Below are 17,809 nucleotides of genomic sequence, written 5' to 3'. Positions count from 1 at the left end.
TGACTTCCTGGAACACTGCATACCTTGCAGTGATTTTCCTAGGAAGAGTTACAATGGTGAATATTTTCTCCACTTGTTCTGATGTTCAGTGGAAGGAAGTCCAAACTCCTTAGAAATTTGTAACCTCTTCCATTCTTATAAGCATGATAACCCTTTTTCTAAGGTCCTCAGAAATCTCTTTTGACATAGGCATGTCATGCACTCACAAATGTGTGTGATGAAGACCACACTTTGATAATGAAGACTCCCAATGATGTTATGAAAATAGGACAGTCACCCAAAGTCACCCCTGACTTTCATCCAGTTGATTGAATCGCTTGAAGCCATGTTGTTCCAAAAGACTAAGACAATATATCAAATTTTGAAAATTAGAATTTTGAGGGGATTTTTTTCCAAAGATCTATGCCCATTTTGAATTTGATGTCAACAACACGTTGCAAAAAGTTGGGATGAGGCCATGTTTACTGCTGTTTTTCATCACCTCTTCTTTTACAACACTCACATTTTGGAACTGAGGAGCCTAGCTACTGTAGTTTTGAAAGTGAAAAACAAATTTTCTGCCTGTAATTAATTAAACTTATTTTGTTTTTACTGGAATTCTGTGAAGCTGCTTTGTGATAACATCAGTTGTAAAAAGCGCTATACAAATAAATTTGATTTAATTTGATTTGATATATTGCCAAAAGTAATCATTTACCCATCCAAATAATTGAATTCAGGTTTTCCAATCACTTCCATGGCCACAGGTGTTTAAAACCAAGCACCTGGGCATGCAGACTGCTTCTACAAACATTTGTGAAGGAATGGGTCGTTCTCAGGAGCTCAGTCAATTCCAGCATGATACCGTGAATAGATGCCACCTGTGCAAGTCCAGTTGTGAAATTTTCTTGCTAGTAAATATTCTACAGTCAACTGTCAGTGGTATTATAACAAAGTGGGAGCGACAGCAACTCAGCCACAAAGTGGTATGCCAAGTTAATTGATGGCGGTCCGTTTTTGTTCGAACATGGTGTTTGTTATGGACAGACTGTGGCGAGCACAGAACTCCAATAACAAAACACCACTAGGGTTCAGATTGGGGAGGCCGTTCCTCCCAATCACGCCCTTCCAGGTCTCACTGTCATTGCCCACGTGAGCGTTGAAGTCACCCAGCAAGACAATGGAGTCCCCGCAGGCGTCACTTTCCAGGTACCCCCTCCAGGGTCTCCAAGAAGGCCGGATACTCTGAACTGCCGTTCAGTGCATAAGCACAGACAACAGTCAGAGTCCGTTCCCCGACCCAAAGGCGCAGGGAAATAACCCTCTCGTCCACCGGAGAAAACCCCAACGTACAGGCGCTGAGCCGGGGAACTATGAGTAAGCCCACTCCTGCCCGACACCTCTCACCCTGGACAACCCCAGAATGGAATAAGGTCCAACCCCTCTCGAGAGAGTCTGTTCCAGAGCCCCTGCCATGTGTTGAGGTGAGCCCAACTATATCTAGTTGGTATCTCTCAGGCTCATACACTAGCTCGGGCTCTTTTCCTGCCAGAGAGGTAATGTTCTATGTTCCAAGAACCAGTTTCAGTAGCCGAGGATCAGAACGCCAAAGCCCCCGCCTTCGGCCGCCCCGATCCACAATGCACCGGACCCCCATAAGCGCCTCTCCCATAGATGGAGGGTCCGGCCTGCACTTGACTAGCCTGCACAAAGTCCTGACCTCAACCTAGTAGAACACCTTGGGATTAATTACAGTGGAGACTGTGAACCAGGCCTTCTCGTCCAACATCAGTGTCTGACCTCACAAATGTGCTCCTAACCCTTGTGGAAAGCCTTCCCAGAAGAGTTGAAGTTGTTATAGCTGCAAAGGTTGGGCTGACATCATATTAAACCCTATGGATTAAGAATAGGATGTCACTCATGTTCATATGCGTGTGAAGGCAGACGAGTGAATACATTTGGCAATATAGTGTATGTCCTGGCTAGCGTTCTTGATTTCTGCTCAAAATTAGCTTAATTTGTCATTAATTAAACATTTGGTAAAGTTTCAGTAGTGTTATGATTATTTTGGTAGTCACAAACTGGAATGTTCAATCATTTGTTTTAATCAAATAAACAATTGGGTATAGGAACACTCAAAGATTTTGGTCTAAAATCCATGTTATTTTGAACTAATTTTGCAGAATTATCTTTATGTGTATATATATATATATATATATAGTGTGTGTGTGTGTGTGTGTGTGTGTGTGTGTGTGTGTGTGTGTGTGTGTGTAAAGTTAGAGGCCTCTTTGTGTGTTATCTGTACTAAGATGAAGATCTGATGAGACTTTAACGTCCACTGCATGTAGAAATCCACACAATTCTAAAGGGTTTACAAATTTTATAACACCCTTGGAGGTACTCTGTATCCATCTGTGTTGGAAACTCCTGCTTTCTTCCTTTGCCTTTCCTTTCCTCATTCCGTGAATTATCTTAAATTTCACCCCCTCAGAATATCTCCTTCAGCCATTTTAAAAGTACAGGATGGAAAGAAATTTGTGAAGCAGATAAGGTGTGTTCACTCCATTTCTCCTCCATCACCTCTTCTCCATCTAGACACCTTCCATCATCATGCTGATAAAGAGCCCCTCTATAGCATTAATGAGTTGCTCTAGTTCATTTCTGTGAACAACAGCAATGTGAACGTTATGCAGTGTGGAGGAATGAATCCTGTAGTTATGCAGGAATGTAATGATATGGCCGATGTGGAACACAGATAGCACGGGGGTGGAGGAATCCACAAACTTTAACAATGGCTACATGTCCAAATAATTAAATATTCTGCAGATTTAATACATAGATGAAGATTATGAGAATTATATTCAAAGACATTTTACAGAAGTATTCAGATATTCAAGTATTCAAACGAGAGAAATCTGTGAAATCAACTCTTTTTCATGGCATGCATAGAGTAGAAATGTGTGAAGAGATTTTTATAGTGTCTTATAAATTGTAAACTGTCAGAAACGACAAAAATTTTATTTTTGCAGACTCAGTTTGAGGATTTTGTACAGTAACACTCAAGTTCCAGTGGTAGTGTTAAAACATTTATGGAAAACTGGATTGGTGAATTGATTTGTTCTGTAGCTTATTTCTTATTTCATATATTATACATGTATTGTTGGCCTATTTATGAAGAATTGCAGAATTTTGTTCTATAGTTTCTATTTGGCCACAAAGTTTCATTTCTACAATGTTTTACTGTCACTATTCAACCTTGCTGTCTTTCTCCAAGGTGACCTGCTGAGAACTCCACTGAATATGGTGTGAGGTAGGACATGTATGAGGATAGTGAGACAGTGGTGAGGTGTGCAGTTGGAGTGACAAATGGTTTCAAGGTGAAAGTAGGGTTACATCAGGGATCTGCTTTGAGCCCCTTCTTGTTTGCAATGGTGATGGAAAGGTTGACAGATGAGGTCAGGCAGGAGGCTCCATGGACCATGATGTTTGCAGATGACATTGTAATCTGTGGTGAGAGTAGAGAGCAGGTGAAAGAGAATCTGGAGAGGTGGACTTTTGCACTGGAGAGGAGAGGAATGAAGGTCAGTAGAGAAAAGAAGGAATACGTGTGTGAATGAGAGGGAGGCAGGTGGAAAGGTGAAGATGCAAGGAGTAGAGGTCGTAAAGGTGGATGACTTCAAATATCTTGGGTCAACCATCCAGAACAATGGAGAATGTAGAAAAGAGGTGAAGAAGAGGGTGCAGGCAGGATGGAGTGGGTGGAGACGGGTGTCAGGGCTGATGTGTGACAGAAGGATAGCAGCAAGAGTGAAAGGGAAGGTTTACAAGACAGTAGTGCGTCCTGCTATGATGTATGGTTTGGAGACTGTGGCTCTGTCTAAAAGATGGGAGGCTGAGCTGGAGGTGGCGGCGATAAAAATGCTGAGATTTTCGTTGGGAGTGACAAGGATGGACAAGATTAGAAATGAGCAGATCAGAGGGACAGTGAATGTGGAGCAGTTTGGAGATAAAACCAGAGAGGCCAAGTTGAGATGGTTTGGACATGTGTTGAGGAGGAATAGTGGATATATTGGTCAAAGAATGTTGGAGATGGAGCTGCCGGGTAGAAGGAGAAGAGGTAGACCTCAGAGAAGGTTTATGGATGTAGTGAAGGTGGACATGGAAATGGTTGGTGTAAAAGTAGAGGAGGCAGTGGATAGGGCAAGATGGAGGCAGATGATCCGCTGTGGCGACCCCTAATGGGATCAGCCGAAAGAAGAAGAAGAGGAATATGGTGTGAGGTGCAAAAGGTAGATTCTGGAATGAGGCTTCAACAACTGCTGCATATAAAAGCTTGCCTTGTCCCAGACCACCAGACTACTGTGCAGGTTATCTGCTGTTTTGGGCGAAATGAGAATGATGTGAGTTTCAGAATATGAGTTACATGATTATTCAAGTGTGGAACTCCGGATAACACTAGAAATTAACACTAGCCATGAACGGACCAGGGACATCAACTGTCCTTGATAGACGTCTTGTTCTTCTATCTCTACCCACTCCTCTTCCTCTGTTTCCTCCAGCCTGCTCCACTGTACGGCAGTTAGTAATGCCTGCCTGTTTAATTGCTGTATTTGTTCATTTGTTTATATACACATTATATACATATATACATTCATATATGTACTGTATGGGAAGCACATTTGTGAAGTCAAGACACTGATTTTGGACAAGAAGGCCTGGCTCAAAGTCTCTGCTCTAATTCATCCTAAAGGTGCTCTATCTGGTTGAGGTCAGGACTCAGGCCTGTGCAGGCCAGTCAAGCTATTTCACACCAGACTTGCTCATCCATGTCTTTATGGTCCTTGCTTTGTGCACTCCTGAAAAACAACCCCACACCATAATCCAATCTCCACCAAACTTTACACTTGGCACAATGCAGTCAGACCAGTATCATTCTCCTGGCAACCACCAAACCTAGACTCATCCATCGGTATGCCAGACAGAGAAACATGATTTGTCACTCCAGAGAACACGTCTCCACTACTCTAGAGTCCAGTGGCGGCACTTTACACCACTGCATTTGACACTTTGCATTGCCCTTGGTGATGTAAGACTTGTATGTAGCTGCTTGGCCATGGAAGTGCATTCCATGATGCTCACTACGCTGTTCTTGAGCTAATCTGAAGGCTACATCAAGTTTAGAGGTCTGTAGGGATTGACTCTGCAGAAAGTTGGCGACCTCTGCGTACTATGCACCTCAGCATCTGATGACCCCACTCTGTCATATTACTTGGCCTCCACTTTGTGGCTGAGTTGCTGTAGTTCCCAATCACTTCCACATTGTTGTAACACCACTGACAGTTGACTGTGGAATATTTAGTAGCGAGGAAATTTCAGGACTGAACTTGTTCCACAGGTGGCATCCTATCATGGTACCGGGCTGGAATTGACTGAGCTCCTGAGAACAAGCCATTCTTTCACAAATGTTTGTAGAAGCAGTCTGCATGCCTAGGTGCTTGGCTTTGTACACCTGTGGCCATGGAAGTTATTAGAACACCTGAATTAAATTATTTGGATGGGTGAATGAATACTTTTAGCAATATAGTGTGTGTATATATATATATATATATATATATATATATATATATATATATATATATATATATATACACATATCTCCACTGCCCAAAAATTACAATGAACACTAAAATAACATCCTAGATCTCATTGAATGAAATATTCCAGTTGAAAATCTTTATTCATTACATAGTGGAATGTGTTGAGAACAAAATGACATCAAAATTATCAATGTAAATCAAATTTTTTATCCCATGGAGGTCTGGATTTGGAATCATACTCAAAATAAGTGGAAAGTCAAATTACAGGCTGATCCAACTTCAGTGGAAATTCCTCAAGACAAGTTAAAATGAGGCTCAGTAGTGTGTGTGGCCTCCACGTGCCTGTATGACTTCCCTACAATGCCTGGGCCTGCTCCTGATGAGGCGGTGGATATTCTAATGAGGGATCTCCTCCCAGACCTGGATTAAAGCATCAGTCAACTCCTGGACAGTTTGTGGTGCAACATGGCGTTGGTGGATGGAACAAGATACGATGTCCCAAATGTGCTGGATTGGATTCAGGTCTGGGGAACGGGCGGGCCAGTCCATAACTTCAATGCCTTCATCATGCAGGAACTGCTGACACACTTCAGCCACATGAGGTCTAGCATTGTCATGCATCAGAAGGAACCCAGGGCCCACTGCACCAGCATATGGTTTCACAATGGGTCTGAGGATCTCATCCCGGTATCTAATGGCAGTCAGGGTACCTCTGGCTAGCACATGGAGGGCTGTGTGGCCCTCCAAAGAAATGCCACCCCACACCATTACTGACCCACTGCCAAACCGGTCATGCTGGAGGCATGTTGCAGGCAGCAGAACGTTCTCCACGGCATCTCTAGACTCTGTCACGCCTGTCACACATGTGCCCACTTGTGAACGCTGGGCCCTCATACCACCCTTATGGAGTCTGTTTCTGACCGTTTGAACATGGATATTAGTGGCCTACTGGCTCTGGCACTGCTCCTCCTGTTCCTCCTTGCACAAAGGAGGAGGTAACGGTCCTCCTGGTGGGTTGTTGCCCTCCTATGGCCACCTCCACGTCTTCTGGTGCACTGGCCTGTCTCCTGGTATGTCGTCCATGCTCTGAACACTGCGCTGACAGACACAGCAAACCTTCTTGCCACAACTTGCATTGATGTGCCATCCTGTATGAGCTGCACTACCTGAGCAACTTCTGTGGGTTGTAGACACCGCCTTATGCTACCTCTAGGGGTGAAAGCACTGACAAAATGCAAAAGTAACCAAAACATCAGCCAGAAAGGATGAGAACAGAGAAATGGTCTGTGGTCACCACCTTCAGAACCACTCCTTTATAGGGGTTGCCTTGCTAATTGCCTCTCATTTCTACCTGTTGTCTGCTCAACAGCAGGTGAAATTGATTCACAATCAGTGTTGCTTCCTAGCAACGTTGATTTCACAGAAGTGTGATCGACTTGGAGCTACATTGTGCTGCGTTCCCTTTATTTTTTTGAGCAGTGTACATATACAGACATACATACACACGCATATATATATATATATATATATATATATACACTCACCAGCTAGTAAAAGGTTGGACCCCCTTTTGCCTTCAAAACTGCCTTAATTCTTCATGGCATACTTTCAACAAGGAGTTGGAAACATTCCTCAGAGATTTTGGTCCATACTGACATGATAGCACCACGCAGTTGCTGCAGATTTGTTGGCTGCACATCAATGATGCGAATCTCCCGTTCCATCACATCCCAAAGGTGCTCTATTGGATTGAGATCTGGTGACTGTGGAGGCCACTGGAGTACAGTGAACTCATTGTCATGTACAAGAAACCAGTTTGAGATCATATGAGCTTTGTAACATGGTGCATTATCCTGCTGGAAGTAGCCATCAGAAGATAGGTACACTGTTGTCATAAAGGGATGGACATGGTCAGCAACAATACTCGGGTAGGCTGCAGCATTTAATTGATGCTCAATTGGTACTAAGGGGCCCCAAAGTGTGCCAAGAAAATACACCACCACCACCACCAGCCTGAACCGTTGATACAATGCAGGATGGATCCATGTTTTCATCGTGTTTATGCCAAATTCTGAGCCTACCATCTGAAATCGACTCAGACCAGGAAACATTTTTACAATCTTTTATTGTCCAATTTCGGTGAGCCCATGCAAATTGTAGTCTCAGTTTCCTGTTGTTAGCTGACAGAAGTGGCACCCGGTGTGGTCTTCTGCTGCTGTAGCCCACTCTTCTTCAAGGGTCGACATATTGTGTGTTCAGAGATGGTATTCTGCATTCCTTGGTTATAACAAGTGGTTATTTGAGTTACTGTTGCCTTTCTATCATCTCGAACCAGAACCCTTCTTGCTGTGAAGTTTTATGATGAATGGACCAAAAGAAATGGCCCCAAATTGCTCAGAAAAAAAGTCTGCTTCCATTGACTTACATTAAAATTATGTTTTAATTTATTTAAAAGTAGGGTAGTCTCTGACCTTTCTACACTTAAAAACTTTCTACACTTTAGTCTATGGACAACAACATTTTGATTACATCTTTATCATTTCCAAGAAATGATAAAGAAATGTAGAGAAAAAGAGTTCACTGTTTGTCCTTGGAAAAGTTTGTTCACTGATTTCCAAGTTTGTCTTGATTGTCCCAAGAGATGCTAGTTTACTGCCAGTGATGAGACATCTGAACTTTAGTTATTGAGAATGGTGTGCCAATGTGTAATAGCATGACTCTATATTCAGTGGTATGACAATATAATCAGGCAATCACAAAGTAAAATGTAAAATTTATTCATATTGATATTGGTCTTTTTACAGTTTGAATTCATCTGTGGTTTCAGACTTTAAAAAAAAAAAAAAAAAAATCACATTTGAAACTTCAAATAACTGCTCCATTGTATCCTTTGGAAGCTTGGAATCTAAAAAAGCCGAGTCTGAAAAGGACGTTTCTAGTTATCTTAAAAACGGTTTCTGACTACCTTAAAAACAAATTTCAAAAACAGCAATTTACGGAAAACTTCTTTGAAAAGTCACATTCAGGCCTGTAGAGATTCCCTTATTTTAAAATCCAGACAGTAACTAATTTTAGTTTGAATAATGACGAGAAAAAAGATGCATCACAAGAGACCTGCCTATCAGCAGAGATCTTATTGTTCTAAGAACACAAATATGCAAAGCATGGCATTTTTATCCACAATCATCAATTTCCTGGTTGACAATAAGTCTTACTTTATTTCTCCTAACCACCCTTCTTCACTTGGAAAATGATTCAGTGCCTCTAATTTCTGTCTTCTCTATTTTCTAATACATTATCAAATCACCACGAATAACAGGTAGATCACAAGGTCCACCTCAGCAATCATTCAAGTACATCCCAGTCCATCTCACCTGATCACTCAACAAGTATTCTTAGGTTTAAAAACAAAGCTACCTTTTTTAAGTGCACTCAAGATTACGCTATTTATAAAAAATAACTGTAATAATAATAATAATAATAATAATAATAACAATATTATAATTGCAGTAATTACAATAGTAGTAATCATTTTAAAGCATTCTACACAATCCTCATTTACAAATATCACCATGACCAACAGGTTTCACCCCCTGAGAGAAACATCACTGGTTCAAGTTTCCCATCTGTAGCAACTGCAACTCATCTTTAGTTTGGTTATTTAAATAACAGTTACGATTACTGTACGGAAAATCACACAATACCAATAACCATAATTACATCTATTAACTGAACCTCTTTTTCATGTGACGGATTCTTGGTATTTACAGTTGTCAGGTTTCAAGAAGGACAACCTTCTTCTTCACTGCTTCTTCCCAATGTTCTCCACCTATGAAGACAGCATAAGTAACCAACATCAGTATAGCGTACAAACTGGGCTAAAAAGATATTTCTGTAGATCAGTCATGTGTCATGTTCTGCAAAGGGGAACCCTTAGGGCCTTCTAAACATTCAGAGAAGGTGTATTCTGGGGACTAAAAAATTACATGTCTGTAGAAGCTTTTGGCATTTTTTTCATTTTTATTCAATAGAATCATGCTTGTGTTTAAATTGCAAGTATTACAGTACCATTTGTGCTTCACTGTTAATGTCAGGATGGAAACAAAAGGATTATTCTTAAAACATCACATAGAAAACTGTCAGATGTTTTCCTCTGTGGTATCTAGGTAGCTGTAGCTAAGTGAGCTCTTCTAGGATTTAAAGACCTGAAGAGAAGTCCTAATGCAGCAGATTAACTAACATAATTGCAAAGTGAAAGAGCAATCAGTCTTTTGATGTCCATTAAGCAGGATTTTGTGCAAAAAACATCAATCTAGGAATTCTGGAACTCTAGATATGTCACTGACTGTGAAAACGAGCAGCAGCCTAGTCAATTAGCTCCTAGAAATGCACAACAGTGGTGGCAGTTCTGTTCCAGGATTGAAAGTGTCACTGTGAAACTGCTACAAGGTAAAACATGCTAATATACATGTCACACGCTTCAAGTAAAACATGGAACGTCTTTTAGAAGGATCAAATAAATCAAGAGTTAAATCAAAAATGAACAAAAACTTCTGAGCATTTCTGTGCATGGGCGTTACCTCAAGAGGCAGCAATACACTGACGGCATTTGTAGAGTTTCGGATTGTGTGTTCTTATGTGACTCCTCACATTTTTCTGTCTGAAGAACGTCTTGCTGCATAACTGTCAGAATGAAAAAGAAAAGGTTGGTACTTTGTTGGTAACAATAATAACCATGTGTTCTGTTGGAACAAAAACACAGCAAAAATGATAATGCAACTCCAGAACAAGGTTCGCACTTACAGGGCATGGCCAGTGTTTCCCTTCAATGTGCCTCATTCGGTGCATGATGAGGGCATCACAGTCCCTGTAAGATGCTCTACACTGCAGGCATGTGTGGACTCCACCAGAGGACTGAATGCGGGCACCCTTCAGCTGTTTCAGGCGAGCACGTCGGATAGACTCCAACATAACAGTTCGCCGGCTACTCGTTGGATACAACTTGTTCACATTCTGCAAAGAGAAAAAATATGTATATAATTAATGAAAACCTTTCATTCATGAGATCAAAGCATTAGTAATGCTTCATGTAGAAACTGGGAGCTCTGCAAAGTCACAGGGACTCTTCAGCCAAAACCTAGTGTACTTGCCTCCCAAAGTCATGCTGCAGTAGACTCTAAATTGTGATACTAACTAAAATTACGACTATGAAAACTCCCTTCTGATTGGGGTGGGGTTTCCTTTTCTACCACCAGAAAGCTAAATATCTTACTTCAGTCATGTAACTGTAGTAGCTGTTCGCAAACCATGATTACAACTGAGAGAATGAATTATTCAAGTGACAGAAATGACAAAAAGCTAAAAGACAGGCTTTTAGATATTTTACATCAGGTTAGTTTCTTTTCTCTGACTAAAAGGGGAAAAAACTATCAATTTTGTGTTGAATAAGAAGAGAATATCTGTGTTGCCTATTTGACCAAGGTACACTAATGTTCATTAGCCTACAGATCTGTGGCAAGCCTAGCAGCCAAGATTAGCTGACACAAAAACATTGCCTATCGTTGTATAATGTCCTGTTAATGCATGCTGGATATTGCAGTGAGAAAAAAAATGATGTAAAATTGTGAATTCTGTCAAACCGATGAGGCTGAAGGATATAATGCTAGGGAACAGAATACTACACAAAATGACAAATACCATATTAGACTTGTATGTTAGAATGCTCCTTTAACCCAAGTATGTTAAAATGGTCAAGGAAATCTAAATGTACATAATCTGTTATACCTTTGTCTTCGGTGGTTCTCTTTTAACCTTGCAGCTCCTTTTGCTCACTTTATGCTGCGTGGAACTTTTGTTGGTTTTTGACCGCTGCGACACCCTTGCCTCTTTCTCTTCCTTCTTCACTCGGACAAGCATCCTTTGAGAAAAGGGAGTTGACCTGTTGCCAAGTCCAGCCCAGTGAGGGCCATCTAGACCAGTCCTGTCTGGCATGATCCTTGCTCTAATCCGATCTTTTCCGACAATGGCAGGTGATGTATTGCTATGAGAAGCATTGCTGTGGGAGAAGGAGCGAGTCAAGCAAATGTCCACACTGTCCTCTTCCCTCTTAAGTCCACTTGGTGGACGGCAAAGCCCGAAGAGAAAGCCCTGATCTAATAGTTTAACAGGAGGTTTGCTCTGACGTTTACCCAGATCAGAGACATCAGTAGTTGGGAAGGGCTGCGAGAGGGGTAGAGGATCTGCTGGCTCTTCTTTGATGACCTTATACAAAGGATTGTTGTGGTAGTCCTGGTGATTGGCACTGGAAGCATCCCAGCATCTGGCACCCTGAAGAACTTCAGCTTTTTCCTCTATCCTCTTTCCTCGCGTCATGCTCTTTCTGTTCTCATGGACCCGGTCTCCTCTACGCACTTTACTTCGCTCTGGTTGTAACCTGGCTGTTACATGGGTACAGTTGTGTTTTGGCTTTTCTTTGACAGACTTGTTGAGTCTTGCACCTTTGCGTTTGTCTGTCGTAGTACGTCCAAGATTGTATCGCACAATGCGCTTTGACGATGTGGTTGTGATTCTTAATGGACGATCAACTAGTGGACCAGCCTTTGTGGCTGATTTTTTGGCTCTGGGAAGAGTCACTGTTTGCCCCCGATGGGCAGGCTGCGAAATAGCGTATGCAGCCGGCTCCTGTTTGGTCTTTAGTGTCCCTCTCTTTTGAGTGGTATGGGCTCCTCTTACTGCAACCTTTTCTCTGGCTGCAGGCTGAGCTAGTGGTTTGCTTGGGCCACGGGCAGTGGACGATCTCAATGGACGATCACAAGGAGCTCCCCTGGAGTCTGTCTGCAACAATGACTGGCTGCGTGTAGCCCTTACACTCAAAGGCTCAATCTGTCCAACTGCATCTCTCTTCCTTTTTGACCTCTTCTCCAGAAGGGGTTCTTGGGACTCCACTTTCATCACCTTCAGAAGATCCATTCTGGTCATGTCACAGAGGGACAGGGAGGAGCTAACGCCCACAAATTCACCCAGACCCCTTCCATAGCCCCCAAGACCTTGTGCACGGGGTTTGCGCCTGGCCGTTAGTGAGTAATCACTCACTTTCAATTTTCGGAGCCGTTTCTTCTGGCCCCACCCTGACAGCTCCTCTGGGCCAGGCACCAGTGACTTCCTCTGTAAGCCAAGGAAACTAAGAAGCCGATACTTCTCCTGAGCACGAGGACTGTGAACTTCATCCTGTGGGACTGCACTGCACACTTCGGCCTGCGCTGACTCCTGCTTCACCTTTACAGGTGTTACTGGGGCCACCTGAGACTGAGACTGTGGCAAGGAGAAATCAGACTTTGCTCTGTATATCCGATGGTAAGATGAAGACTTTCTCTTTCTCTTGGAAGAGAGATCGATTTTGGGCAGGAGTCTACGTAGGGCAAGCGCAGCTCCTGGGGAGGAGCGAAGCAGGCGGCGGGATGGAGATGAGGATCGGGTGGAAGTGGAGGGAGAAGTTGAGATGACCGGTGAAGGGCGATGGGACAGTTTCCTCTTACTAGATGGAGATTTAAAGTCCATGAGTTTCATCCTACGTGTTGGGCTGCATGGAAAGCTTTCATCTTTTGCTGGTAGGCTAGAAAGAGCCTGGCTTTGGTACTGAGTAGACAATGGTCGATCACAACCCTCTCTGTCAGATTCATCAGTCCCCTCCACAGTGTGTGCTCTGCTCTGCATGGGGCTATTCCAGGAATACCCTGAGACTCCCCCTTGTTCATTCTCTCGCTTCCTCTTCAATCCCGCTGTCCTTCCTGAAGGAGAGCACTGGTCTTTCCAGCTATTACCATAGGAAAGAATAGGCATTTCTGAGTTTGCAGGATTCAGTTTGGAGCATTGCTGGCCAGGCTCCTGCTCCCTCTGGATGGCAGAACAGGCTTCCAGGGCATGCCACATGCGGAGGTGGCGGGCCATTGCAGCTACTTCCGTCAGAGAGCCCAAAGGCAGAGTCAGTGTGGAAGTATAGGAGAATTCAAGCAAAGCAAGTAAGCTCTTCTCACTGAAACCTATGCAACATAAATAAATAATGCACAATTAATGCATAAACAAAAAACCTATCTGCAAACACTTAAAATAAATGTACACTTAAAATATGTAAAAGCCTCAATTTCCATTTGACTACATTGCTTGGACACTGCAGTGAATTTCTGGAAAAGAGAAAATGTTTCATACATTAGCTTCTACGTTTGCATTTCAAACATGGGTTTCAAAGATTAACTTAATTTACCTCACTCCATGACAGGAGTCTGTATTTTCCATGATTTTACAGGCCTGATTAAAATGGTCGGTTAATAAATACATGAAATGACAATCTGCAGTGCTATGGGCCTCTAAGACCTGAATTAGATGCCCTGATCTAGATATTCAAATAAGCCCAGAGATGGCGCAGTTTACCACTCTGTTTATTCATGTCTGGTGCATGCAAACAATCAGGCTATATAAATTCATATTCCACTGTGAAAATGTACCACAGACACCCTACGGGCTTATTAAAACTACATGCAAAACATTAAATTAAACTGTTTAAAAATCCATAGAAAGTTGTTTGCCTGTGAGGTCGACATGAGGCTGAGGGTCAGTGGCGTCCATTTCAGTAAATAACTCCTGGAAATACTCGCTTACAGCCGCCAAGACTGCCTTATGGGCAACAAACGAATGGCCGTTGCCCGTCTTCAGTGTGATGTCACAAAACAGCCCTGCCTCTCGTTGGTTGTTGAGCTTGCTCAAAACCTCATGGCTATGCAATTTCACCACTCTTGAAATGTTCCTCTCTTCTGAGCACTACGAAGAGACGACAGAGAATAAGCAATGTCAAAAAGTGTTTAATCTCAACCGAAGCAGTTAGTAGTGTCAAAAGTGAATATTTTACCTCTGCTCTTTCGGTCTGCCTTATATGGCATTCCTCACAGCCCAGAACAAAGTTTCTGACCTGAAAATACATTCCTGAAAAGAACAACAGTATTGCGGATCAACAGACTTCACCTGAACACAAAGGATGACAACAAACAAGTTAATAATAAACATACAAAAGATACATTTAGATTAATTTAACAACAACCAAGTGTTACCAGAGCCAATATATGTTGTCTGAACGAACCGTACACTGTTAGAAATAAACATACTATGCAGGTACATGATTCATCAAGGTACAAACAACGCAAGTGTACCCTCAAATGTATAACAGTGGTTTTAAGGTCCAATAGTGTACCTTACATGAGTTTTTCCTAGTGGAAAAGTAGATATTTGTACCTTTTCATAACTGAATGTTTTAAAACAGAACAATAAAATAAAGCCTGGCGATGAGACGGGGTGTGTGGAGTCAATACAACTTGGAAAATATAATTTCAGTGGATTATGGTCCTGGTATTGTTCCTGACTAAAGGTACTGGGATGCACCCCTGAGGGTACCACCACAGTGACAAGAGGGGTACTGCCCCAGTGACAGTGCCATACCTTTTTTTCTGAAAGTGTAAAACACTTTGATCAGACTGAGATTACACTATTAAAGGTGTTGAACTTAGGCACACCTGCAAGTATCTTTATTATTAGTCTGTTCTGTTGCTTGGTGAGTCTATGTTCCCAATGTTACCTCAAGAGAGACTGAAGGAGACAGCAGCTGCTTTGGATTGTATTGTGCAGACAGTGAAACAAACTGAAAGGAAAAGTTACTTCATCACACTGGAAAGACATGTTTCACCAATAAGGATGTTAAAGTAGTTTGTAATGCTGGGGAAACGGGCCAGCTCTTTTTCACCTACATCATTTTGACCAACAAAACAGAAACCTGGCTGATGTGTGGTGCACAGGAGAGTCTGACATCGTGCGTTTTGTTAGATATCAAATATCACACAATGACGACGGAGACTGAGAAAAGTTGTGCAAGTGGCCATGCCAGCAGCTGACTTAAACTTCAGTGTCCACATTATTCTTCTGTCAGGATGTCATCGCGCAGCCTCGCAACAACTATAATTGCGTAATATATGCGCAAAAAATTGTTTCAGAACGATCGTCGTCCAAAATATGAACAGTGATTAAGCGGAGAATTAAAACGTAACTTTCAGAAATGATGTCAAAATAGTTTACCTTCCCACCAGTAGTGCTCAGCTACCAATCTGTACGTGTCCTCCAGGGTGTGGTGCGACTTCCCAGGCGTTCTGGAGTAGTGAAAGGCTTCTATGGACTTGAGCCTCTTGTCCTCTGCCAGCACCTCGCGATACTGCACGCAGCCCTTCTCCAACTTTTTACGATACAAGGCGCCGCCGATGGTCTCGAAGAAGGGCGAAGAGGATGAGGAAGGAGATGATGAGGAAGAAGAGCAGCTTTTGGCGGTGCTGACGCCATTGAGGTAACCCGCGGTGTGTCTGGCATTACAGAAAGTGTCATCGCCGGTACATTGCGGGTTATATGTGCATTCACCGGCCATTTTTTCCACCGGCTTCCTTATTTCACCCTTTCTTAAAGCGTAACTTTGTATGTGTTTTCACAAAGCGTATAGGGGAGACTACATCGGCAAGACCAGAAGGTAAACTGGGGATGCTTCAAAACCTGTCTCACAAACTTTTTTCTTTTTATTATTATCCGTGCATTCTTGGACACTGGAGACGGCACGGAAAGTCCAGTTAGGGGTCTAAAAGTGCAGCAGTACAACACTGGCTGTAATAATACGGCTCAAAATACAGCGCGTCAAGCAGCGATCTGCATGCAGGCTTTAACCAGAGGCCGAGCTCTTCGTTACTTTGTTTGAGCTAATCAACAGCTTTGGGCAGGCAGGCACACTTCCAATGCATTTCCATCTGCTCTGGGGGTCACGATGCTCAACACAATCCCATTGTAGCATCGTAGCAAGAGTCAAAGCTGTAGTAATAGCAGTAGCAGTAGTATTAGTAGAAGTGGTGGTAGCAGCAGCAAGACACTTCAAGTGGACATTCGCTCCAATCCTCTCAAAGTCCACCGAACTGAACTACAGCACGAAAACACATTCTGATGGAAGATAAATTGTGATTAAAGTTGTAGAGTTTAACCGAGGCTCTTCTACACCCTTCTGCGACATACGGTTGAACACGCGTCTAACGCGACTGGAGAGGAGCGATATTATGAATAGAACATTACTTTATTAATAGTGGCTTGCGTTCCTGCTCTCTATCACTTCTGGTTACTCCACTCGACGAAGCAACGCTGAAAACACCAACAGCTAAAAACAGAGACTCGTGCTGCTGGCTGTCGGTTTCTCTGTCAGCTTCAGTTACATCAGCCGTGCGCTCCTGTGTGGATACGTTACTTAGCCAGCTAGCAAAACAGCCCCTTCTCCTCCCGTGTACGCCTGAGTGTGTGTCCAACTTGTGATTTCTTTAACTCGGTAAGTTAGCAACACGCCGCTGCAGCTCTCACCGTCACCAGCATCGCCAGCCCGACGACCTCTCTCTCTCTCCCTCTCGCTCTATCTCTCTCCCTCACTTGCTCGCTCGCTCACTCACTCTACCTCGCTCTCCCTTCGCGAGCATCAAAAACAGAAGAGGGTGGACTCCTAAACCGCCTTCGATCCTCCCGCTGTTTCAACACTCGGAGTGTACCTTCGCTCCGATGTGTAAATCCAGTCAGATGATCAAATAATCCAATTTTTGTTTAACTCGTAACCTTCTGCTGCTTACCATTTTTTGTCAACCTAACTTCTACTCGACGCCCAGTGCCTCGCCCGCCTTCATTCACTGTCTATTAGTAGACTCTTTAAAGAGCTGCTACTATGGGCGCTCTGATTGGTCCGCCGGGCCGTCAATCAATTTCCTCGCTTTTTTTTTTCCCCTCCACTTTTTTCTAGATCAAGATAGGTTGTTGACGTCAGCGTTGCCTTACCAAGTGAACCCTGTTAAGTTTATCATTATGGACTAGAAAAAAGGTGTTGGGTTCGCCGCGTTTCGAGGGTTTTTTGTTTCGTATTTCACCAGTAGACTTTGATGACACTCGTAAATGCAGGTCCTGTAAGTCAGTTGTTCACAAAACACGGCGGATAGATTACAAAGCTTCTTTAATATAATTAATTCATTCATGCGTCTTTCGTTGCTTCTCATTCAGCCCTCACTCATCATATTTTTATGGGGCCTGAGGAAGCCTGTAAGTTCGTTAACTACTATAATTTCTTTTAGTTGACCAATTGTAGGCGAACCCCATTTGTTTATTATAGATCTACATCTAATGGTAAACTG

The 17,809-nt window shown here is 42.8% G+C and overlaps 1 protein-coding gene across 1 annotated transcript; it reads right to left on the bottom strand.

The window, feature by feature from the left end:
- Positions 1 to 8,369: 8,369 nt before the first annotated feature.
- On the bottom strand, positions 8,370 to 17,281 carry si:dkey-229b18.3. Its single transcript, XM_017706568.2, has 7 exons — positions 15,693 to 17,281; positions 14,479 to 14,552; positions 14,159 to 14,390; positions 11,361 to 13,615; positions 10,380 to 10,589; positions 10,157 to 10,259; positions 8,370 to 9,405 (listed from the first exon to the last, which is right to left on the bottom strand). The coding sequence occupies exons 1-6, from the start codon at positions 16,030 to 16,032 to the stop codon at positions 10,158 to 10,160; spliced, it is 3,213 nt and encodes a 1,070-aa protein (XP_017562057.1). The 5' UTR covers positions 16,033 to 17,281; the 3' UTR covers positions 8,370 to 9,405; position 10,157.
- Positions 17,282 to 17,809: the final 528 nt, after the last annotated feature.

The sequence above is a fragment of the Pygocentrus nattereri genome, chromosome 6 (genome assembly GCF_015220715.1).
Source record: "Pygocentrus nattereri isolate fPygNat1 chromosome 6, fPygNat1.pri, whole genome shotgun sequence".
Taxonomy (NCBI): Eukaryota; Metazoa; Chordata; class Actinopteri; order Characiformes; family Serrasalmidae; genus Pygocentrus; species Pygocentrus nattereri.
This window is presented reverse-complemented; position numbering and strand designations above follow the sequence as displayed.